The 24,450-nt window shown below is 39.7% G+C and overlaps 1 protein-coding gene across 1 annotated transcript in view; it reads left to right on the forward strand.

The window, feature by feature from the left end:
• myo3b (myosin IIIB) overlaps positions 1 to 24,450 on the forward strand; it is an 80,192-nt gene that overhangs the window by 44,512 nt on the left and 11,230 nt on the right. The window contains exons 26-33 of the mRNA XM_023336987.1: positions 242 to 319; positions 2,428 to 2,633; positions 4,936 to 5,047; positions 5,153 to 5,315; positions 5,700 to 5,780; positions 7,810 to 7,906; positions 11,214 to 11,265; positions 12,168 to 12,291. Of these exons, the coding sequence (XP_023192755.1) occupies positions 242 to 319; positions 2,428 to 2,633; positions 4,936 to 5,047; positions 5,153 to 5,315; positions 5,700 to 5,780; positions 7,810 to 7,906; positions 11,214 to 11,265; positions 12,168 to 12,291 (913 nt within the window). The remainder of the gene's footprint in view (positions 1 to 241; positions 320 to 2,427; positions 2,634 to 4,935; positions 5,048 to 5,152; positions 5,316 to 5,699; positions 5,781 to 7,809; positions 7,907 to 11,213; positions 11,266 to 12,167; positions 12,292 to 24,450) is intronic.

Raw genomic sequence — 24,450 nt, forward strand, 5'->3', positions numbered from 1 at the left:
TTATTCACTAGATTGTTAGCTTTAAGTGTTTATCAGCTTTTTGTTGTATCGACGGCACTTAGTGCAGCTGTGTATTCCCAAGTTGCCCGTTCAGTGAAAGGAAAGCTGCTACAATAATGTCACTTTTATCTCTGCCAAGAACGACCAGGCTGCAAATAAACAGCATTACATTCGAATCTCCTGTTTTGAGTTGGACCTGCTTTATCAAAGCAGGGTTTTAACAATGACTGTCTGTGTTCAGGTGGACACTCTGGAGATGATGCGTCACCCAGAAGAAACCACCAACATGAGGAGGCAGACTGTGGCATCTTACTTTCGTGTAGGTGTTCTCAAAAAATGTACACATATTTATTTACATACAATAAATCAACTTCTTTAAACATGTACATTTTTAAATGTGTCTTTTGATAGGTTTTTAGATTCTAGATGTTCTAATAGTCTTGGAAAAACAACAAAAAAAATCCATGCTGCAATCTGTCTTATTGTACTTCATGCACAATTGATGAACTTCGACAGTATCAATAGCAGCCAATAGCAAGATCAAAGAAAGACTAGAGACAGTTTGAACGAATCTATAACCCTCTCTGGCACTCAGGCAATCCAGATAAAATGAATCAAACTTATAATCATACATGATAAATTAGCATCATCTATGATTCTACATCAAAAATGTACTTTATAAAATTTGCATTATATTGTACTGCTCAGGACTGGGATAAGGTCTTGTTTGAGAGAGGAAGTTTAAAGACATGAAGCCATCCCAGCTTCTTATGGGATCATTACAAATGGAGGTCTTTATTTCTGCCTACTCAAAGGTAGATGTGCATTCTGGGTTTCAAATCAGTAAAATCATATTTGACAGCAACTATGTAGTAAACATTTGAACTGGCCAGCAGCGCATGCCTAATGAAATCTGAACCCTCTTCAAACCGTTAGCAAACAAGACCTCTCATATTTGTGACGTGTTTGTCCTTCGTAGTGGGAATTATCATATTCCTTTGAACGATAACTATCATCTTGAAAAGTTTAGGTTCTCAAAGCGTCACCGAGTTTAGCACATAATGGTTGTTGGTATAGAGTTTATACCGGCAACCATTAATGAGGACCTATACCACTAATGCAGATTAATAGTGAAGCAATAAACCATTAATTTGCACTCATTAATTTGCAGGCAGTTAAACCAGTTGGCCACATCTGGAAACACAGTTTCTGTTTGTTTGTTTGTTTGTTTGTTTGTTTGTTTGTTTGTTTTTGGACATTTTCCTCTAGTGTTGCAGCACACAAAATTTAGAAAAACACATGACAACAGTGTGTATTGGTAATACTAGTTAGGAAGTCCAACTGGCTTTAGTAGTAGCAAATAATAACCCGGTGGTGAACGATCAAGTGATTTGGACTGTAGGCATATTATGTGTGCCTCCTTCTCATACCACTTTTCTGTGGAGATTAAATATTAGCAGCTTTAAATAAACAATATTTTAGCATCACTTTGTTGTGGATTTTATACTGTTGTGGATTTTATACTGTACCGGGTTATATGTTATGTATTCTCCAGCTAAACCAAGATGCTACACATTTTTGGGACTTGTTAAAAAAAATTCTGTGGCATAAAAGGGTCAAATTAGAGACTCCACATCCACTGTAGATAATTCCAAATTGTATGGATTTAATGCAAATATATCTATTCAAATGTTGCATTACTCTGTAATTTTGTTAATTAATCTCGTACTGCTCTGTGCAGACACTCTGTCCACGCTGATGAAGATTCAATCAAATCGACTTGTAGAATTCTGAAAATAGCTTCAACTGAAAGGAGTTAGTAATAATTACTTAGTAATTAATTGAACTTTAAGAAGCACAAAACAAAGCATTTCAACGATATTCTTTTTAAATTTCTTTTAAAAAGTGTGGTTCTCCATGTACAAATTGACTGCTCCAGATTGTGACCAACATCCTCCGATCCTGGAAGGATCAAGGGGGTATAGACAGTGGATGGATCCCAAACAAATAGTGATACAAAGAAAACCACTACTCCACTATGCAGCCCGGCTGAGTTTCAGTGTTTCCTATAGGGGTCTTAAAGGCATCACTGCCATTTCCAATATCACATTTAAAGCAAACATTGAATCTTTAATTTGTGTTTTTAGCAAAGAAATCATTAGATCCTAGAAGTTCTAAACTTTTATACGCTTTGAATTCTTACTACAAGTAGATTAAAAAAATATGTAATGCAAAGAAATTTGTCAGATAATAAAAAGTATTTTTGTCCTTTCTCTGAGAATTTAGAAAAAGTTAATAGTTCAGGTACTGCTACACCTTTATATAAGGCTATGTGGAAAAAGTTGTACCTTTTTTTATTTTATTTTATGATATAAAATTATTTTTTACAGTACTCATGATCTTCTCCTCCCACTGTTTACTCCACAGTACTCCCTGATGGACTTGCTCTCTAAGATGGTGATGGGTCAGCCGCACTTTGTGCGCTGCATCAAACCCAACGATGACAGGCAGGCACTGCGCTTTTGCAAGGAGAGGGTGATGGTGCAACTGCGCTACACCGGGATCCTGGAGACAGTCAACATCCGCCGACAAGGCTTCTCCCACCGCATCCAGTTCGAGGAGTTTGTCAACAGGTTGTGGCAGTGGTGATGAGACGGGGTTGTGTTTCCACTCTGCCTCGCTGTTCTGCATCCTCCAGAGGGGACGCAGAGCTAGTTAGTGCCGCTCTGTATCACACAAAAACACGAGTTCTTTAATTAGATAGAAGTCCAAGTTGAGCCGAGCAAGAGGCTGAGTAATTGGCAGTCATTAGTGATGGAGCAGCACCTAATCTTTGGACTACTTTAACTGGGTGGATACTGTAGTCTGGGAAAATATGAAAAAATTCAAACAGGGTGGAACTGTAATTATAAGGGGAGATGCATTTTAATGGGTTTTCTTTTACTATTCATAACGAGAGTTTGTTCTTGCACCAAATGACCTGGAAACGCTCAAACCTAGCCTCCCCGTCCCACTGGTATTATATCAGAACACAATTAAAACAAGCTTCATCATTAGGGGAACTTTATGTAAGGGTGCCTTTTTTTCCCCTAAAAATGTGGAACATGATCTTATAACTCCCACTTACACAATGCTTTCAACATGACTTGAACTTGAACATCCTGAGTCATTTCAAGAAAAATAAAAAACATATTTAGACGAGTCTGAGAGAAAACTCCTCATGTTTGATCAATGTTGCTTTGAAAAATTCATCCACTTCTAATGTGGATTCTTTAAAATGATCTGAAATTTAATTAACTTGGGCTTTCGGCCAGTAGGAGAGAACTTTGAGATGACGGGTTAGTCTCACTGCTGAAAGGAAGCTTTAAAGTATTTGCTTAATTTTGCGGGCTGAAACTTTGAGCGAGCTTATGACGCTTTCTTGCATGTCCTACTTTTTCCTCCTCGTTTCAGAGCGATTACTGGAGGATCATGCATGACTTGACATGAAAACAGTTTTTTTTTTGTTGTTGTCTTTTTCACGTGTGATTCTGCCAACCGGAGAGAGCGTGCCGCTTCGGTTTTAACCTCGGCTTCTGAGTCCGCATCATCCCACCTGAGCCCGGCCGGGGTTGTACAGACGGACCCGAATGTCTAAACTGCACCCCTAGTAAAAAACTGATTTAAATTTGTGCTCTCATATCAAAGGCTCGTCTGATGTTGCAGTGCTTTGTATTTACCATCAAAGAAATAACAGGTATCAACAGGAATTAGTATGAAAGGCTTTAGACCGAGGCAGGGAGGGGAGTTCAAAGAACTTTTTTCTTCTTGTTGTTCTTCTGTTTTTGACCAACTCCGTGGTGCTGGAGATGAACCAGGGGCTCTGGAGCCTTGATGTCCCTGTTCAAACACTCACAAGCACCCTGTTCTATGCTGCTATTCTTTAAACTACAACAAGAGAACCTGAATTCAGACAATGTGAGCAATAAGCAGCAGTGGGACGGATGCACGGTGATAGGTCTCAGATGGTTTCAACAATCTTGCAACAATATTGCCTCTTTTTTGTCTGACAGCTGATTTTCAAACTAATCACAGTTTTAAAGGTAAAGACGTAGCGCACATGGCTGAGAAAATTAAAAGTGCTATGGTTTCCAATTAAATAAAAGAGGCCATCAGGAACAACTTTTCCTCTTGTCACACTGTCTTTGGACATTTTTTTAGATAACTTTGTTTCTTAGTTGTTGTTTTGTGTTCATAAACAGTTTTCAAATGTAAAAAAAATACTTGTTTTTATAGTTCCTTTTTTGATCATTAACATGTGCTATTATACAGAATTCTCTGAACTTTTTTAGCATCCCAATAAAAGATGTTTAAAAATCTTTAGAATCAGTTAAGCTTTTACTACAATAGATTAATATCACAGAGAAAAACCTTAATGTTAAAGAAATCAGATGTTGCCTAAAATGTTACACTGGGAAATTATTTTGTTACTAATTCCTATGAAACAAATAACTTGTTTTTTTTAAATTTCACAACGTATTAAGGAATATTTAATTAGTAGTCTTTGATTTCCTGCTTTCTTGCAGTTAAGTATGATGTGACATGAGGCACCAGATTACAAGGCACTCTTCAAAATTGGAAAGACAATAAAACATGTCTTTGCAGTTAAGCAGATGTGTGCAGATCTTTGTAAATCAAGATGTGACTACAGAAAAATATACTTTTCTGAATCTGTATCTACAATTGAAACATTACTGTAATTGAAAAAGTTTGAAACCCCTGGAACAATCTGCATGCACACCAAAGTTTTAGCCCCAGTCAAGGTGAACAGGAAGGAAAGGGAGGTAAAAAAATAACTTCCAAAGCTCATTATTAGAGAAGTGCAGTAAGTATTTATTTAAAGCTTTTTAGGAAAATCTTTATTTTGTGATCATCTTGTATTTGTTTGTCTGACAGATATTACTACCTTGCATTTCGCGCCCACCTGATGCCTGAAACAAGCAGAGAAAACGCAGTCGCTATACTGGAACGGGCCAAACTCCAAGGCACGGTGTTAGGGAAAACAAAGGTAGCATGACTTCATTTTTTTAAGTTTGGGTTTGCTTATGGTTTGTTATAAAAACAACAAGAAAAAGGAAGAAAGAGAGTACAGGTGAACTGAATGTCCTTTCAGGTGTTTCTGAAGTACTACCATGTGGAGCAGCTGAACCTGCTGCTGCGGGAGGTGATAGCCCGGGTGGTGGTGATGCAAGCTTATGCTAAAGGATGGCTGGGAGCCCGCCGATACCGGAAAGTAAAGGAGAAAAGAAACCGTGGCGCCGTCATCATCCAGTCAGGTGGAGTTCTGTTAACTTAAACAGGAAATAATCGAACATAAACCAAAAACACACAAATGAGTTCCTGTGTTTTGTTTTATTCCTTAACGCTGAAACAGTTGCAGTTTGGATGTTTAGACGATTCCTTGTCTCTCTGTGGTTTGTTTTCTGTAAATATATGTGAAAGACACAGTTTGATAACCACAGGTTGACCCACGAGGATTAAGAGCAATGCTTCAGAGCAAACAATAAGACCTGTGAGAGTTCAAAGGGAGCCGTTCTGTGGCCACCTGGTTTAGCCGTGTTTTGAAGTGGGATCTTGTGTAGTATCTGCAGTCTATTTTGTTTCACAGAGGTAGGTCAGCGATCTCGCTCACACACATTGTTTTCTCCCTCTTCTTCTAGCCTGGAGGGGCCACGTTGCGCGGCAGAATCTGAAGCAAATAAAAAAGGAGCGGGAACAAGCTGCAGTCCGCATACAGTCAGGTATGAAATGTTTATTTTGCTAAGAAGTGCGTCGTGTAGTGATGCGTAACATCTGGACTGTCTTGTGTAATTCTGCATGGGAGAAATTTTTCAAAAGGAATGTGGATAAAGGTCTACAAACCTTGCATCCTTGTGAAACACCTTTTTGATCTCCCCGAGTAGCCCGCAAAATAGTAATTATTAATTAATAATGCATAGAGAAACGCTTTTGAAAGTTTGGGCAGCATTTGGTCCCCACGTTTCTGAAGAACTGTGCATACTGAGATCCGTCTTTCCTTTCATCTCATTCCCAGTAAAGGCAAGAGAGGGGCTTATCCCTTCTGTTTCCTCACGACTTCCTCTCAAATTCCTGGCCTATTACACAGCCCTCACATACCAGAAACAAGATGCCTTTTTATACTGTCAACCTTTTCATCTGAAATGTAAATTAATTCTTACTCAGTGTGCCTTGACGAAGATCAAAGTGGGCACATTAACCTTCCCAGCCCCAGCCCCCCAATCCTCTGAGCCTCTCAGTGGAGGACAAGAGAGGGTGCCAAAAGGGGCTGGAGAGAGGAGGGCAGGGGGAGGAGATCTGGCATTGTTTCCCCTGGCTCTCTTAAGGGCTGCCCTCATCTGCCACATGGAGCTTCTCAGTCGCCTGCACACCTTGTGTAAATGTGCTCCATTAAGCCCTTGTAAATAAAGCTGCTGAATGGGTAAACATGGTTTTGGTGTGAGGAAAGCCTCTCTGTCGCAACTGCCTTTCTTTTCAGACAAGGGTGTTTGTGTGTGGCCGCCGGGGGTTCACGGGATGGTGGGGTGGAGGGTGTGGGTGGGGGGGGACCTGAACCTGACACAAGTGGGGCCTCAGCCCCTGTCGCCCCCCACCCCACTCCTCCCGGCACAACACTCCAGCACATTCACATTGTGTGTTCTCCACAGCTTATAGCCTTTGAGGTGGGCTGCATTTGCATCTTGAAAATAAACAGATGCCTTTCAAATGTATGAGCCTGGTGGCTTCTCAGATCTCAGCAGGACCCGAGGGACGTGCTCACCATCGATCAGATTAGACCATGCAAAGGAGAACCGTTGCTCAATAATGTACTTGAGCATTCTTTCCCTGTGCATATAATTTTGTCAGAAAAACACAAAGTGGGCCCAGTGACTAACCCAGCATGGTTCTTTCCCCCTCCTTCAGAGTCTTAATACATCTCAATAATCACACAAACTCAGCTTTAATGAGTGCTGAATTTATTTCTTTATACATATATATATATAAATATTTATATATATGAACCCCATTGAAAACTCCATGGCTGTTCCACCAAACATTGATTTTTGAACTATTCCTGAGTAAAAACATTAGTATTGTTGTTTCTAAATGAATATGAACTTGTTTTCTTTGCATTATTTGAGGTCTGAAAGCACTACATCGTTGTTATCGTTATTTTGGCAATTTTTCATTTTCTGCAAATACAAAATTTTTGCTTGGACGTTTGGAGACATGTTATCAGTAGTTCATAGAATAAAAGGACAATGTTCATTTTACTCAAACATGTACGTCTAAAAAGTAAAATCAGAGAAGCTGATCATTTTAGGTGGTCTCTTAATTTTTTCCAAATCTGCATATAATGTATATTATTCTCATTAAATAACTGAATCATTTGGAAAATCATTTTGTTTCATAATTATATCAAATGTTTTCTGTTCATTATGATGATTTTTTTAACTTACAGCTAATAAACACTCAACATCTATTAAATATTATCTTCAGCTAGTTAAATGCCTGCCTTTAATACCTATTTAAAGGTATTAAATGGGTAGTGACCAGCCAGGTCAGGCTGTTGCGTTTAATAGGTCAGAGTTCTTCAGCTTAACAAATAACAAGAATTCAAAGAAGTAGAATTCAAAGAAAAATTTCAGTTTTTCCAAAGGTATATTAATCAAGACTAGTAAGAAAGATTTTTATCATGACTCTACATTGTATTGTACAATGTGGATAGGAGACAACACCACAGAGTTCATCTCATGGTGGAAACCTATGCAGTTTACAGGGGCCATCGAGTCCGTCATGTCCACGGATCCCAAGGGCAACTATGTGAAAATGAGGCCGGAGGAAAGACCACCAAAGAAGAGCACTCAAGGTGAGATTAAGATTTATAGTCACTTCTGATATATTGAAGTGTTTCAGTCATTTCCTTTTTTGATTTACTGTGCAAAAGAAGTTCTCTGAAGTAACCCTTTTGCTGGGCTGATTTGCTTATTGTTTCTGTGTTTAACCTCCCCACAACATGATTGCTATTGTTACTTCAATAATTTGCATTAGTGTTATACTTCAATAAATCTCATTGTATCAACTCATTGTGTTAAACCATGTTTGTTTCCTTGACGGAGCCACTGACTAAGTACCGTAATAGTGGAAATCCATTAATACAGCTATTCATGCTATTAACTTATTTACTCAACCATTGTCACAATATAATTATACTAATGTAAAGAATTGATGTAAAGAATTACTTGGACAGCAAAAATTGGGGATACTTGTTTATAGCGTCAAATTCATGCCGAAACTTGATAGGAGAAATATGCCATCCTTATTTAAAAAAATGTTTTGTGAGAGCATGTAATAAGATGTTCTGGCAAGGCCTTCAAAATCAGTGGCATTGTTATTGTTATTAATATTATTGCTCAATATTACATTCCCCAAAAGTAAGCTGTCAACAATCCCTTGTTGTTGGGATGGAAACGATGAATTTCACATGTTTACATTTATCTGGATAGACTCACTACTACTCACCCAAAGTAAAAAGACATTAAGGCTATTCAAGTAAAGTATTCATTCATATAATTCAAGTCATATTGTTTTTATGATTTTTACCAACATTATGGCATCTCTCTTGCTTTGTTGATATTGCACAATTTGTGCATACTAGTTCTGCTGGAGGTTCCTTCCTGTTAAAATGGAGCGATTTCTCTCTGCTGTCACACAGCGCTTGCTTAGTTAGACACAATTGGCTCAACTTCCTTGGATGAACAATTTTTGACTGATATGGATTAAAAGATACAGCAAATTTGACTTTCCTGATATGTATATTTTGGATTAGATTGGACTGTAATAGAGTCTGAATGTGACTATGTGGCTTGACTGGACTGAAATGAACTGAATTCGTTTGATTTAAATTCAAACCAATTGGAGTTTATGGAGCTGCATATGAATTAGACCAGTTTGTCTTGTAAAGTGCCTTGAGATTACATTATATAAATAAAGCTGAGCTCGATTTGAACTGAATTTAAAGTCCTGCATCCTAAACATGTCATTCGTTTTCAACACTCTTGGAAGGGCTACTTTTATCGTGTAATGTTTTGCTGTTTCACCCCAGAGAAGAAAGCTCCTCCTCGTGTGCCGCCTTTCACCGTTTTATAAATGTAATAAATAACTTTCCACCAAGATAGCACACTTGTCTGACCACAAATAGGGCTGGGCGCTGCACTGGTCTCCAGATGTACGAGCTGGGGGCTTTGTGTTTATTCAGCACATGGGCAGGCCAGTCATTAAGAAAGCATGCGTGAGGCATGAGAGCAGCCACTGACTGAACAGCATCAAATAGACGATAGACTTTAAGCTCTGGGTTTTATCAATTATCAAAATCCCCGGAAATGTTTCCTACAGTAGCTTTCCATTAAATACGCTAGAACACATCAAATGCTAAACTAATTCACAACAGCAAAAAGCCTCGTTCAAATGTTTGAATTTTGTGGTCAACACTCATCTCCAAATTTCAGCTCCAAATACTAGATTTACACATCTGAAAATGTTGTGCTTGTTATATACTCGAACTGAGCCGGGCCTCATTGGGGATTTTCCTCTCCATGTTTACAATCATATTCCTCGGTGAGAAAAACTTCAAACCTCCACTTAACAATTCTGTTTAATCAGTGTTGGAATCTCTCCATATATATTTATTTTGACATGATCTGGCCCATTTTTTCTTCCTGTAAGATCTATATTCTCACCTACACGCTGTTCTTTTCGCTTTTGATTCCCCTCTCCTCTGCCAGGCTTCAGCTCGGTGTTTTGCATCCAAACAGCATCACCAAGCTCCAAACTGGAGGAGATTTCATTCCTCCAGACTCGGAGCATGGCTGCTACCGACATGTTTTGTTGTGTGCGCACACGTGGGTCCTTCTGTGTTTGTTTTTTTGAATAATGCAACACAAGTGATCATGCTCAGACAGACGTTCCCAGATATTCCCATTCATATTCTGCAAATTCCATGTATAACATCTATAAAAACACAAAATCAAGATTTTATCACGACTTCCTGATGTTGTTACAGAAAGAAACATTTTGCAGAGAATTTAAGAGTTGAGGTACTCTGTCTCATTCTAAAACAATTCACTTGAAAGGTAATAAATAAAAACAACACTCGGGTAAAGTAATTTGAGCTTACATGTTGATAGAAAATTAATAAATCTGGACTTTTTAATAGCGTGATTTTAATAGCGTTCCAAGTACTGGATGTCCACAGACATCTTGTCCATTTAGCTATGTAAGGTTGACCAGCTTGGGGGAATTTTTCTGCCATGAAATCCTTCTTTCAGACTGAAAATGTGTGCTCTTGGATTATGGCAGAAAAATCCCCCCATAGAAGAACTGCTAACCAAAGTTTGGTGATGTACTGTACTGTACCTTATATTATCCTGTCTTGTTAGATTCCTAGAGTTACTATAAAAATAACAAAACAACTAAAAGGAATAACAAAGTTTTGCACTAAATTCAGCTTTTGTTTATTCGACACTTTATACTCTTCCACTTCTATGCAAGTAAAGTAAAAAAAACAAATGTTTTAAAATAACCTGCTGCTGACACTGTCTTTAAGTGTGTCTTGTAACTTGTGAGTGAGGTCAAACTTTATATCTTAGGATGAGAAACGGATCAATAAATCATTGCCTGACACACTCACCTGTCATCTTTAGATCTGTGGTGTAAATCTTAACTTCAACATCAAAATAGTAAGGTAATATAATATAGCCAGCATTATTATGACAGTATTAACCAATATTTTGCATTATTTTAGCTGCAGCAAAAATAGTTTTTCTGTTTTGAATAAAATCAGTTTGATCATGTTATAATATTTCTATAAATCCGTGTGCTAATATTGGGAAACTGTGCTTTTTTTTAAACTTAAAGTTATCATTTTGTGACAATCCTATGGCTAATATTAACTAAAATTGAATGCTTTACCAATATTACATTAAAAACATTAAACTTTAACTTAGTCATTTGAGCAAAAGCATAGAATAGCAATGTATAGAATGGACCGTTTGATTTGGCAAAATGCCTAAATGCTCTAATCATTCATCATCTAACAAACTTTTCACTCCCACACCCAGTGCATCTATATAATATCTATTATTTGGTTTTTAACTGATAAATGTTTACTTCTACAGGTGCAGCCCAAAGAACGAAGAGGCTCATCCAGATGACTTACATGAAGGAAATGTAAGTCACAGAACATCAATAAGCATTTTGTTTCCCTTTAAAAAAAGCTTCTTGTCTACAAAGCAGCTTTAACCCAGATTATTCTTTGGGAAATTTTTTGAGTCCTTGAGACAAAAGAGTTCTCTTGCTCCAACCTCCGTCTCAGCGGAGAAGACAGGGTGGTACAGGAACGGGGAGAATCAAAAGGCTGGAAATTCACGGCTGAGAATAAATGCTCGCTCTTCCCCCGAGGTGATTTGTCTTTGCGCTCCTCTTTCTACAGATGTTAGACCCCTTTTTTAGTAAAGACCTGAGGTTCTTTGGTAGCACTTTGATATCCTGCTCGGATTCAATATGTGAAATAGAAGAGCCACTCCGTGACTTGGAGCACATCGCAGGCTTTGAAGTCTGATCCAATTTTTGCTGCTCACCATTTGATGTTGAAAGGATGAAATGAGGAAAATGTACAGTTTTTGCCAGTAACTCTGCTGAGCATATGTAAGATTAAAAAAAGCAAAATCCTTTGGAGGATGTACTTAGAAATGTTAAGCAGATTAATACTTTCCTATAGCTCTTTTATTCAAAGATAAAATTAAATATGAGAGGAAGTCTGTATGTGCTGTTTCCCCCCCCCGCCCCCCCCACAATTAAGTCAGTGTGCTGCTTGTTTGCTAGGAGGTAGGACCAGTAAAAGGGGGATATGCAATTGCATTAGCATTTGATTAACATTGCAAAGCACATTAATGGGTCTCAGTTATATGAGTGCCAAATTGTAAATTGTAAATAAATGAATGCAACATCTACATGACTAATTTGAAGAAGAAAAAAAAGCACATTAGAAGGCTTGCTTTAACTTGTATGTATTTGTGTGGTGCTTTCATTGACATTGCTCTTCTGGGTGTGTTTACGCCTCCTCTTTCAAGGTTGGCCCTGACAGCCAAGACAGACAAGTGAAAGACATCAAGAGAGACAAAAGCAGAGGAGAAGACGGTGTAACGAAACCTTGCAGGGAGACAGCCAGGCTGCAAGATGTGCAGTGTAAACAAGGTAAGCCCGCGCGCAGAGTTGGTGGGTGCTAATTACACAAAGAGACAGTAGAAATCCCGCTTTAATGGATAAAGTGCCATTTTTAATATGGGAGCCCTTTCAACCTTTTCATCCTATACGACCCCCCCTCCCCCCACTGCCATTTTTGTTGACAGCAGAAAAAAACACAGAGACCTGCTTTTATGAGTGATCATTTCTGTGGTATTTTAATAACCAGGGTCAGCTCATCACCAGCTTCTTGTGGCAAGTGGAAGGGGTTGGGGGGAGGAGTGCTTTGAAAGTGGCACGAGAACTTCAAAAGCTTTGATTTTCCCACATGGCGGGCTCTTCGCTTTGGATCTCATCAGCGACTCTAATAGACCTGCACAGTGACGGTGACAAGAAAATACACAAACCCTGATTTGTTGAACATATGTTTGGTTTGCTTTTTGCCCCAGGCGATGAATTACATTAATTCCTGCTGCCTGGAAGGTTGAGTGGGTGGCTGCGCAGGGGGCCTCCGATTATGGCCGTCACCCAGCCCACCACTGTATGGGCAGCCTCGGCAATAGGGCCTGGCTCTTCATTAAGGTTGTTAGAGGGGTATGGAGTAAGAGGGCCGAGGTGGAGCAGCGTTTAGCGGTGCAGCTGAGAGATTACGGGGATTAGACATGATAATGTAACACAGACAGGGCTCTCCAGCGGGCCCTGGATTAGTGTCAGCGCGCTGCAGCAGGTCTGGGTTAGATATTGGCTAATTCGGTAATGCTGCGTACAGGTGACCCCCGCTTGCAGGCTTCATGGCTGCTCAGAGAGGCGGTGTTTGATGAATGTATGGAGTCAGAGTGATTATGGAGAGAAAACACGGCTTTTTGCTGAAATGTGTCTTTGGCCCTGGAGCCTTCTGTCAGAAGACACACATTTCTGAAGAAACAGCTTAATTGCAGCTCTTGTTTTTCTTCTTTTCTTTTTAAATTTGAAACTTAGGAGGATGGTGCAGGATGTTTATTTTCACACTTAAAAGCCTCATATCTATTCTATAACTTGTTCAATGCTCTAGTGACTGAATAATTTTAGTAGACATCCACTAATTAAATATTTTAGGCTTATTTTCAAGGCCAGCTTTTGTAAAGTTTTAACCTGGACATACAGATTTTAGCCATTAATGAAAACTTTCATTTACATTACTCAAATAACCTCCTGGACTTCCTACCCTTTGCAGTTATTATTTGTTTGCACCAGGCTTTTAATCCTTTAAAACATTAGCAGCTAGCACTATTAGCTCAACTAACTGTAATGCAATGTCACAGTGCCATACATTTATTTGTGACAAAGTGACATCCTAAAGCAGATAGCTGCTTTTTAAATAAACTGCAAAATGAGGGAGGAAATTACCAACAATTCATTTTATTTAGTTAAATTTTGTTATGTGCTTCACACAACCATCAGGTTTTTATTGCTAGTTTGTGATTGTTTTGCATCATTAACTTAACTATTCCTCTTTCGGAGCAAATCGCATGGTGACAAGGGACAGAAAACTGCACTGAATTTACTCATCTGTTACCTGATGATGTATAAAAGGAAAATATTTCACAGCAGCCTGAATCAGTAGCCAACATGGCCAACATTTCAGTAAATGACATCATTGTCTACACATTTATCATGTGGTTGTATCTGCGGCAAAATCTGTAGGGTTGACAAAATGAGTAGAAACTACCTTGTTAATGCAAATTAGCATTTTTCTGTCCATTTTTTTTATTTATTTACAGATCCAATTCTCCCTGCACCTCCTGCAGCCTTTTAAGAGTAAGAATAATTCATGCTTTCCCATCAGCCTTTAAAAGTCTCCAATAGCACCAGAAAAATTGTCCTTCTTTGTCACTGGTTATTTTTTAAAACAAGTCACTAGGCATGCCTGATTGCAACTGGGTCAAACTGTGAACAGCCATTATTTCTCTGTAGAAAACACAGTTCAAGTTTAAATAGTTTCTTGCATCTATTGGGCTTTCTCTAACTTTATGTTAGAAAAAAAGCTCGGTTTGAGTCATCGTCGTGTAACTTCTGCACTAAAGAGTGTTACTGCAACCTTCTCAAGGTATAGTGCACTTACTTATCTAAAAATAATCCGATTTTTTTACAAGTTGCTCACCAGTTTGGTGTATCTACTAAAGGGGTCAGAGGTCAACAAATGTGGGGTTTTGGGTGGTGTTTGAAAAAATAAACTAAAAAACAAAAATTGTTCTGGTAAAGCACATTTATGCTACAAATGTTCCTCGGCCAAGAGCTTTGATGTGAGTGTCTTCTGCTGTTAATTTTTGGTCACTAAGTAATTTACATCTGGGTCACATCTAAAACAAATAAGGGACTTATGTGGGTGTATATACTGGTTATGCTTTTTCTTGATTTACCTAAAATAAAGCTAAAACAATGCAAAATTCTTCACAAACTAAATAAGAATGTTACGCTCTAATCGCGGCAATCGAAATCCAAATTTGTAAGTAAATTAACTTTTCTGGAAAAAAAGTTTATTCAAAGAGACAGATTAAAGAAGACTGATTGCTTCATTTAATAAAAGACTTTGCGAGCTAAACTCTTTTAGGCCTCAAGTTACAAAGGCCGTGTGGTAAAGACGGATATTATGTGATCCTGTAACCCCTCCTGATTTATCTTGGGGGTTTGAGGTTTCAGTTCAGACCTAATGGGATACTTCTCTCTCATTGTCATCCTCCAAACGTTTTCCAGTACGTCGACCACTATTACCGTTCTTTTTGTTATAAAGTAATAAGAATTAAAGGCATGGAAAACTTTTTTGCCTGTTCCGATTTACTTAAATCTCCGGACTTCTTCTCTAACTCTATTTTTGCGTGAAGGGTGCGCAGATTTCGAGGCTTTCATTGTCGCCCCTTTTACCGCCTCGTTTACATTCTGAGGTCTGCTTGTGGCGTCTTCAGGAAACCCCATTTGAATATGTTGAGGGAGGCCACGGTGGCTCAGGCACCCAGGGCACGCTTTGATCCCCGCAGATCTGAGAGGCCTCTAAGCAAGTCGTGGAAGCCTTGCCCCTGCCAGATGTTTGGAGAGCAGGCTCCTTCCTGCGTCTCATCCTGCTGTCGCCTCTGGTGATCGCGTCGGGCTGCAGCTCGACCCGCACTGTTTCAGGACACCAGTGGAGAGAAACAGAAAATTAGCCGTGGAAATCGAATTACTCCACCCCTCCAGATACATTCACTCACACACACTCTACAAGCCGCCTCCATGATGGTAAAACACAGACGGGGTTGGGGGGCGTGACCTGACGGACGCTGGGTTGTTTCCGTGTGATCCAACTAAGCTGGGTTAGATTTGTTTCTTTTAAACCTGACACCAAGCTAATCGGACGCTCCCACTTTTTAGAAAAAATGCTCACACTTCTGTGTTTTATGATAGAAAAACAGCATTAAAGCAATTTGTACTCCAGGCAACACTAACCTTTGATTTTCCCGTGTTTTGTCAGTAAAAACGCCACACATACAGCATGTTGTCATGTAAGCCGCACATATGAGACGACGCCTTCCTTCGTCACCTGTCAACCGCCTGAATATTAACACAGCACGTTGGGGAAATGAGTCACAGAAGCGTGCGGAGAAAGAAAGCTTTCTGCTAGCAAGTGGCAGATATGATCAGAGTGCTGCTTATGCTGCTCAGCGTGGTAAACAGGATGGTGCCGAGGATCAGTCAGAGCTGACTTTATGATTTATGAAAGCCGAGCTACTTATGTTAACAGGCTTTCTGCAGATTATAGTTGTGGTAAACATTCGTGTCAAGAGAGAGACAGATAAAGTGGAGCCACAACACAGAGCCCAATTACTTCTGTGCCTTGGAAAGTGGTTAACCTGGTTGTTCAACAAAGAAGAAGAGGAATACGTCGGAAGTTCGACTTTTAGAGTTATTCTTATGTCCCCCCCTCTGTGCATAACACGGTTCAAGTCAATAAGAATTGATTTTGTGTGTCGCCCTGAGCTCTTTCTGCGCTTCAGAGCTGCAGCTTTTACCCACACCGAGGTCACACTCAAAACCACATCTTGTTTTCCTTCCCTCCCTCAACTTCCCACATGTCGTCCCACAAGGTTAACAGCCACCAGGTGCTGCTCCACAAACTTCCACCACTTCCAAATCAGCAGCAGCGGCAGCAGCAGCATCACTGTATCAACACGCATCTGTCAGACAAATGATCCACCCTCTCCGTGTTCTCTAGACAAATACTCTCCCACCCTCTTGCTGTCTCTCAGCCTTTTGATTCATCTAACTGTCTCCGCGTATCGCCGCGTCTCTGCCGGATGCCTTGAGTTTTAGGCAAATTACAGGCTCGACGTAGCGGCAGCGGAGATTTGGAGGGGATAGGAAAGACTCAACTTAACGGAAGGAGTTGCCTCTGTCTGACGCTACCTACATAATCCTCTTAATGTCAGTGGGAGTAGTTAACAGGATGTACTTCCAAACTACTCATCATCACAATTCCAGCAGAATAATCTCCCCAGACGTAAAAGCAAGGTGCAAAAATTCTGCTCTTAACGCTCTTTAATTTTTCTCATGATTTAGTGTACAGCGCTTAGCTAACATATTCAAAAACCTTGAACTTTTCCATATTTTGTTACAATTGCAAACTTCAAGAGAGCACTGTTCAGTCCATCATGCAGAAATGGAAAAAGGATGGCAGAACCACAAACCTGCCAAGACATGTTAGTCCAGAAACAAATATCTCGTGGAATCTGGGAGAGCTGCAGAGATCCGTAGCTCAGGTTGACAAATATGTTCACACACAGCTATTAGTCAGACTAAAATGTAATTTTTTGTTTCTTTCTTTCTTTCTAAAACTCTACTTGTTTCAGAAAACTAAATCCACACACATCGCCAGGGTGAAACATGGTGGTGGCAGCATCACACTGTGGGAATGTTTTTTTTTTGTCAGCTTGGACTGGGAAGCTGGTCAGAAGATGAATGAAGCTAAATACAATTCTGAATGAGAATATGTGACCGCCAGAAGTATTGAACCAAGGGGTGATTAAACAGCCATGCATCTGTTTGCATTATACTAAGTCTTTTTCCAAACCAAAAACCTATTCGGTTTTTTTTATATATTCGTAGTTGCAACGTTAATAACTTGATATTCATCCAATCTGGAGACAAAAACATTATTTTTTTTTCCCATAAATTAATTGTTTTTGGCTTGTTTTACTTGTTCTCCTCACTGCTAGCTTACTTTATTTCACAGATTCTGTGCCACAGTTATAAATGGCTTCTGTTAAAAAATCTGACAAATGATCCACTTCAGCAAAGTTCAGAACATTTTTCCTGAAGTCCAAGTTCCAAAAAAACAAAAGTCCCTGTCAAGCCAGATGATTGATTTCAGTGTGAAAAATTGCTTGTAAGTAACAACATCCTCTGCTTGCGTTAGTGAAAACAGATGCAGGAAGTGCCCTCTTTCGGCAATATCTGCTACATTTGATCAGCTTGTCCTCTAATTTAAAGCACATGAGTCGGTGCTTTAGGAGCAATGTGCAAAATGACAAAATCCTTCCTTGAGAAGTTCTGGAAATCCTCTTCAGGTTCTGATATCTGTGCAGACCGCCGTCTGCATTTGTGTCTGGTTTTGTGCGTGTGTTTCTGTGCATGTGTGAAGAGGCTGAGGTAAAGAGAGGGGTCTGGGTTGCACATGCTTCATTTAGACATCAAAGGCCTTTGCTGATGATTTTTCCTTATAAACCATGCCTTTTGGTGCCTCTGCTCTCTCCATCTGAATAAACAAAGCCCAAATGGGTTGTCTGGGAATAGTCAGGTGATTGCAGCACGTGATATTTGAAGTGAATCGATATATCTCTAATTTATTCCACTAAAAATCCCTTTCAGCGTCTCTTTTATGTTGTTTCTGAGAAGCATTCTGGTTTTTCAAGAGATTTCAAAGTGGTATTTGGAGATATAACAGAGCTCATCTGCTGCTCTTTGAAAATGAAAGCGGCACCTATCACAAAAATAATCTCAGCCCTTTTTTTATCTCAAGGAGCAAACATGTAGAATATGTAAGTCTCTCACTGCGAGGAGCAAACTCTGCTTGGCTTTCTTTTGATATGGAGAAATCAATACTGCATGAAATGCACTGCCTCTGTATTCCCAGCTGACTATTATTCCTTCCCACCCAAAACAGCAGATATTACCCAACATCATTTAGCAAACCCCCGACGCAAGCCACCGCCTGACCCCTTCCTTTCTCCGCCTGCCAATGTCCAAGCGGGACTCCGATGCCAGAGGCCTGTTGGCAGCCTCCCGGCCTGAAGTATATCTGCAGGAGCAGCATTCCTCTGGGGCTGGCCTGGATCAAATGGCAGCGATTTCCCAAACAGAGGCAGAGAGATGGGAGGCTTGACCCATCCTCTGATCTGCAGCGCGCTCTAATCGCTGCAGGTCAGAACGGATAAATTGCGAGGCTGAACTTCGGACCTGATTGGCAGAAGGAGATCCAGTAGAGGAGCATCTTTTTATTAAATCATCTAATGGTGTTTTTTTTTTTTTCTTCAGTATTTTTCCGCTGTGGTATGAATTACAGTACATTTCTACATAAGTAGCTGCAAATCCATCCAGAGAACCCGGAAAAAATGCACATTTTAAATATGTTCATTTAAAAAGTTCGCAAGCAATTATCATCAGTTTGTCCAGACATAGTGTGTTCATCTGTAGCCTCAAAGTCACTTTCATTGACTTTCAGTGGTGCCCTTCAAATTTAAATTTTTTTGCAGTGTACAAAACACCTTCATGTTTTACAGTGTCAGATATTAGATCTGGCACTGTATTATTTTTATTTTCAAAACTATAAGCACCATGAAATCCAGTCGGCCATGAATCTCCAAGCTTAGATGAAGGATCGATGCATTTCCAACGGAGAAGCCTCTGTTTCATTGTGGGAGGTTTGCTGCTCCACAACCATGACTCAGATAAAGTAACAATGACATTGGCGGATAATGACTTTGTATTTATTAGCCAGTATAAAACCAACTCCATCAGTATGGGCACCTCTGAGGCATCGAAGGGGCTCGAGACGCCCAGACCTCCATCAAGTCCAGGTCAGCCACGTTCAGGAAACTTTAGACATGCTAACATGGAACTGAACATCAGACCATAAAAACTGCAAAAATTATGAGGTAAACAGCAGGTTAGACTGTAACTTTCACATTATTGACTGGGAAATATTTAGTTGCACAAACATTTTATCTTAACACTGAGCTCCTGAGACGGATGCGTGTCCAGGTGTTCATAATGAAGCTGTCGGAGCCTGAATTTAATGATTATTGTAATATTACATGTATTAACATTTACATGTATTTTAACCAGTTCTTATTGTAGCATGAAAAGATTAAAAACTGATTTCTTTTTTAATTAGATTTAAATATAGAGTCTTGCAAAAGTATTCACACCCCTCTGACTTTTTCACATTTGTGGCTTTTTACAATAACAAACATTAATGTGTTTTATTGGCATTTTGTAAGACAGACCACCACAATGTGTCGTGTAATTGTTAAACAGAAGGTGAAGAATGCATGATTTTGTATTCATCCCCTTTTACACAGATACCACCAAATAAAATTTACTGCAACCATCTACGTATCTACTCATGTTGCCTGTATAGCATGTGCCTGTGTATAAATGTAGCTAATTTGTGAGTTTGTTAGAGAAGATTAAATAAGTTTTTGGTTGTAGCATGACTAAATGTGAAAAAGTTGAGGTGTGTGAATACTTTGGCAAGTCAGTGAAGGTGCTATTGATGCAACCCAATGCATTTTTAAGAGGGATAAACCCCTTTCCACCCCCAAAGCATTTTTTCCCTTGCATTTATGAAAATTCTTTAAGTATCCTCAAATACTCGTGGGTAACAAGGATTCACACAGTGGGCAGTTAGTGCCTCCAAGGCACGGATAGATAAGATTCACGGTAGAAGTTAGCCAATATCTTAGAACTGACAGGAACTTTTGCTAAGTGTGACTTTAGTAAACTCATGCAGGTTTGAATAACATCAAGAAAGCCGAGGGAAGATTGGAGGGGTGAAGGGGGACGCTGCTCTTTGATGTGCAGGATTGAGATGTGATGAGGTCTGTTCAAAGTGAGCACAAAGTAGTGTTAAGATGGAAAGAGCAAATGCTGCTTTAGTCAAGGTAGACATGGTGAGTTGGAAGGAGATGATGAAGAAACGTCGTGTCTTCACCAAAACCAAAAGGAGATGAAACGTTATCGGACATTAAATATAGATGCTGTCTCGTGTCTCGGATTTTGTAATGTGTGGATGTTTTAAATCAAAGTTGGGTGAGGGTGAAAAACTATCATCAAAATCATCCATCCATCAGTCCATCCAACCATCTATCCATATTAAATTCCTGTTTTAGCACGAGTGCAGCGCATAGGATGCTGGTGCTTGTCTCCAGTGGCCAATATGTGACACTCTGGGTGAATTTTGGACATGTGTGTATACCAAGACTCCCTATGGCAAATAGTTAACCCTCTATGGCATGGCGTTGCCCTCAGGCAACAAACCACATAGCTGTACCTCACATTGCTCCTTTATTTTATTTTTTGGGGGGCATGATTTTTGACATATTTTTGTCCAAAAAATAGTTCTTTTATGAATATAGTTTTTGTTTGATTTGTATTTCATTTCTCATAATCAGTGTAGACAATCTTGGTGTTCTAGACCAATGTTACCCTGAGGCAACAAACCCAAATCTGGTTCCAGGAGGTGTCAGAGTCCGATTTTATGATTGACATGTAATTAGGGACCACCAAGCTCCCAAAGAATGCAGGAAAATATTTCTTCCCCACAAAAATAAAAAGTCATGCCATAGAGGGTTAATTACAAAAACTAATTTTGTGTATGACTTTCAGCTCTTTATTTGTACATTTAATCTTCAGCTTCTGGACTAAAAAATTAAAGCCTGACAACTCTCTGCAAGCCTCATTAAATCCATTGACTTGCACTGCAATTACAGGACATCATTGTTAACCTCGTTACTGAGAAAAATGGTGAGTGTTTTAAAAATAGATTCCTTTTTAGCAGTATGCTCAATTAAATAAAAAAAATGCTTTCATAGAAAGCATTATTGGCTTAATCGTGCAATGGAGATGAGGATGGTGTGTTCAGGGTGGCATGCCGACTTAGTTTCTGGTAAAATAGTTCTTGGTGAAATGAAAATAGGTTTTAAATCTAAATCTACCAGGAGTATAAACAATCTGCACCTTAACTGAAGAACTAAACATTAAAATGCAGCATCATCTGGTGAGAACATCTTCTTTACTCTTACATGTCCCACACACGATTAGTCGCAAATGGCTTTCTTTCAACAAATCCTGTCACGACTCCAGAAAAGACCAGATTTGTAGATCAGACCTATAGATGTCCCACCTGAGCTGCAGCTCCTCCAGAGTTACAGTCAGTTTATGTGGACTGCCACACTCTTTCCATTGTAATGTAATGATTGATTACATAGAGCTCTCCATTCCTTGGTCTTTGTGATGCTTTTTGTTCACCAATGTTCTCTAACGGACATTTATGACCTTCATAACACAGAGGGACTTATACTGAGTTTAAATTGCATGCATCTGAACTCTATATTTGAGTTTTGTTGCTTCTAAATGTAACTAACTGCAATTAGGATTTCATTCAGGGCATTAGAGTAAAGAAAGTGCAAAAACATGCAAGTTGGTTTAGATTTTCATTTGTATATATATGCATATAAACTATAGGCATATCATTTTTCCTAAAACACACCAAGGTTTGTGGCTATTATGAGACAAAATGCAAAAAAAATGTGTGCATATATATATATATATACACTGCTCAAAAAAATAAAGGGAACACTCAAATAACACATCCTAGATCTGAATGAAAGAAATATTCTCATTGAATACTTTGTTCTGTACAAAGTTGAATGTGCTGACAACAAAATCACACAAAAATCATCAATGGAAATCAAATTTATTAACCAATGGAGGCCTGGATTTGGAGCCACACACAAAATTAAAGTGAAATAACACTACACGCTGATCCAACTTTAATGTAATGTCCTTAAAACAAGTCAAAATGGGGCTCAGTATTGTGTGTGGCCTCCACGTGCCTGTATGACCTCCCTACAACGCCTGGGCATGCTCCTGATGAGGTGGCGGATGGTCTCCTGAGGGATCTCCTCCCAGACCTGGACTAAAGCATCCGTCAACTCCTGGACAGTCTGTGGTGCAACGTGACGTTGGTGGATGGAGCGAGACATGATGTCCCAGATGTGCTCAATCGGATTCAGGTCTGGGGAATGGGCTGGCCAGTCCATAGCTTCAATGCCTTCATCTTGCAGGAACTGCTGACACACTCCAGCCACATGAGGTCTAGCATTGTCCTGCATTAGGAGGAACCCAGGGCCAACCGCACCAGCATATGGTCTCACAAGGGGTCTGAGGATCTCATCTCGGTACCTAATGGCAGTCAGGCTACCTCTGGTGAGCACATGGAGGGCTGTGTGGCCCTCCAAAGAAATGCCACCCCACACCATTACTGACCCACTGCCAAACCGGTCATGCTGAAGGATGTTGCAGGCAGCAGACCGCTCTCCACGGCGTCTACAGACTCTGTCACGTCTGTCACATGTGCTCAGTGTGAACCTGCTTTCAGCTGTGAAGAGCACAATGCGCCAGTGGCAAATTTGCCAATCCTGGTGTTCTCTGGCAAATGCCAAGCGTCCTGCACGGTGTTGGGCTGTGAGCACAACCCCCATCTGTGGACGTCGGGCCCTCATACCATCCTCATGGAGTCGGTTTCTAACCGTTTGTGCAGACACATGCACATTTGTGGCCTGCTGGAGTTCATTTTGCAGGGCTCTGGCAGTGCTCCTCCTGTTCCTTCTTGCACAAAGGCGGAGGTAGCGGTCCTGCTGCTGGGTTGTTGCCCTCCTACGGCCTCCTCCACGTCTCCTGGTGTACTGGCCTGTCTCCTGGTAGCGCCTCCAGCCTCTGGACACTACGCTGACAGACACAGCAAACCTTCTTGCCACAGCTCGCATTGATGTGCCATCCTGGATGAGCTGCACTACCTGAGCCACTTGTGTGGGTTGTGGAGTCCGTCTCATGCTACCACGAGTGTGAAAGCACCACCAACATTCAAAACTGACCAAAACATCAGCCAGACAGCATAGGTACTGAGAAGTGGTCTGTTGTCCCAACTGCAGAACCACTCCTTTATTGAGTGTGTCTTGCTAATTGCCAATAATTTCCACCTGTTGTCTATTCCATTTGCACAACAGCAGGTGAAATTGATTGTCAATCAGTGTTGCTTCCTAAGTGGACAGTTTGATTTCACAGAAGTTTGATTTACTTGGAGTTATATTGTGTTGTTTAATTGTCCCCTTTATTTTTTTGAGCAGTGTATATATACAGTACAGACCAAAAGTTTGGACACACCTTCTAATTCAATGGGTTTTCTTTATTTTCATGACTATTTACAAGGCAAGAAATCCCACTTATTAACCTGACAGGGCACACCTATGAAGTGAAAACCATTTCAGGTGACGACCTCTTGAAGCTCATCAAGAAAATGCAGAGTGTGTGCAAAGCAGTAATCACAGCAAAAGGTTGCTACTTTGAAGAAACTAGAATATAAGGGGTATTTTCAGTTGTTTTACACTTTTTTGTTTAGTGCATATTTCCACATGTGTTATTCATAGTTTTGATGCCTTTAGTGTGAATCTACAATGTCAACAGTCATGAAAATAAAGGAAACTCATAGAATTAGAAGGTGTGTCCAAACTTTTGGTCTGTACTGTATATATATATATATATATATATATATATATATATATATATATATATATATATATATATATATATATATATACTGTATGTACATATAAATAATGTTAGGAATACTTTTCTAAGGGACTAAACCTGAGTATTAATTTTTGTCAAAGTTGTTACAACTTTTGTAACATTATTTGTGTTTGCTTTATAGTTGGCACCTAGTGAATTAGTTTTTACTACAAGTCTGCTCTGATTGGTCTGTGCTGCAGAGTTTCACCTCTGAATCCTTCCTCTGCAGCAGCATGAGAAATAGAAACATCCTGCTGTGCACCTGTGAGGAGAGATATAATTCTGAGTGATTTATATGTGTGGATCTTTGTA

Source organism: Xiphophorus maculatus, chromosome 7, assembly GCF_002775205.1.
Source record: "Xiphophorus maculatus strain JP 163 A chromosome 7, X_maculatus-5.0-male, whole genome shotgun sequence".
Taxonomy (NCBI): Eukaryota; Metazoa; Chordata; class Actinopteri; order Cyprinodontiformes; family Poeciliidae; genus Xiphophorus; species Xiphophorus maculatus.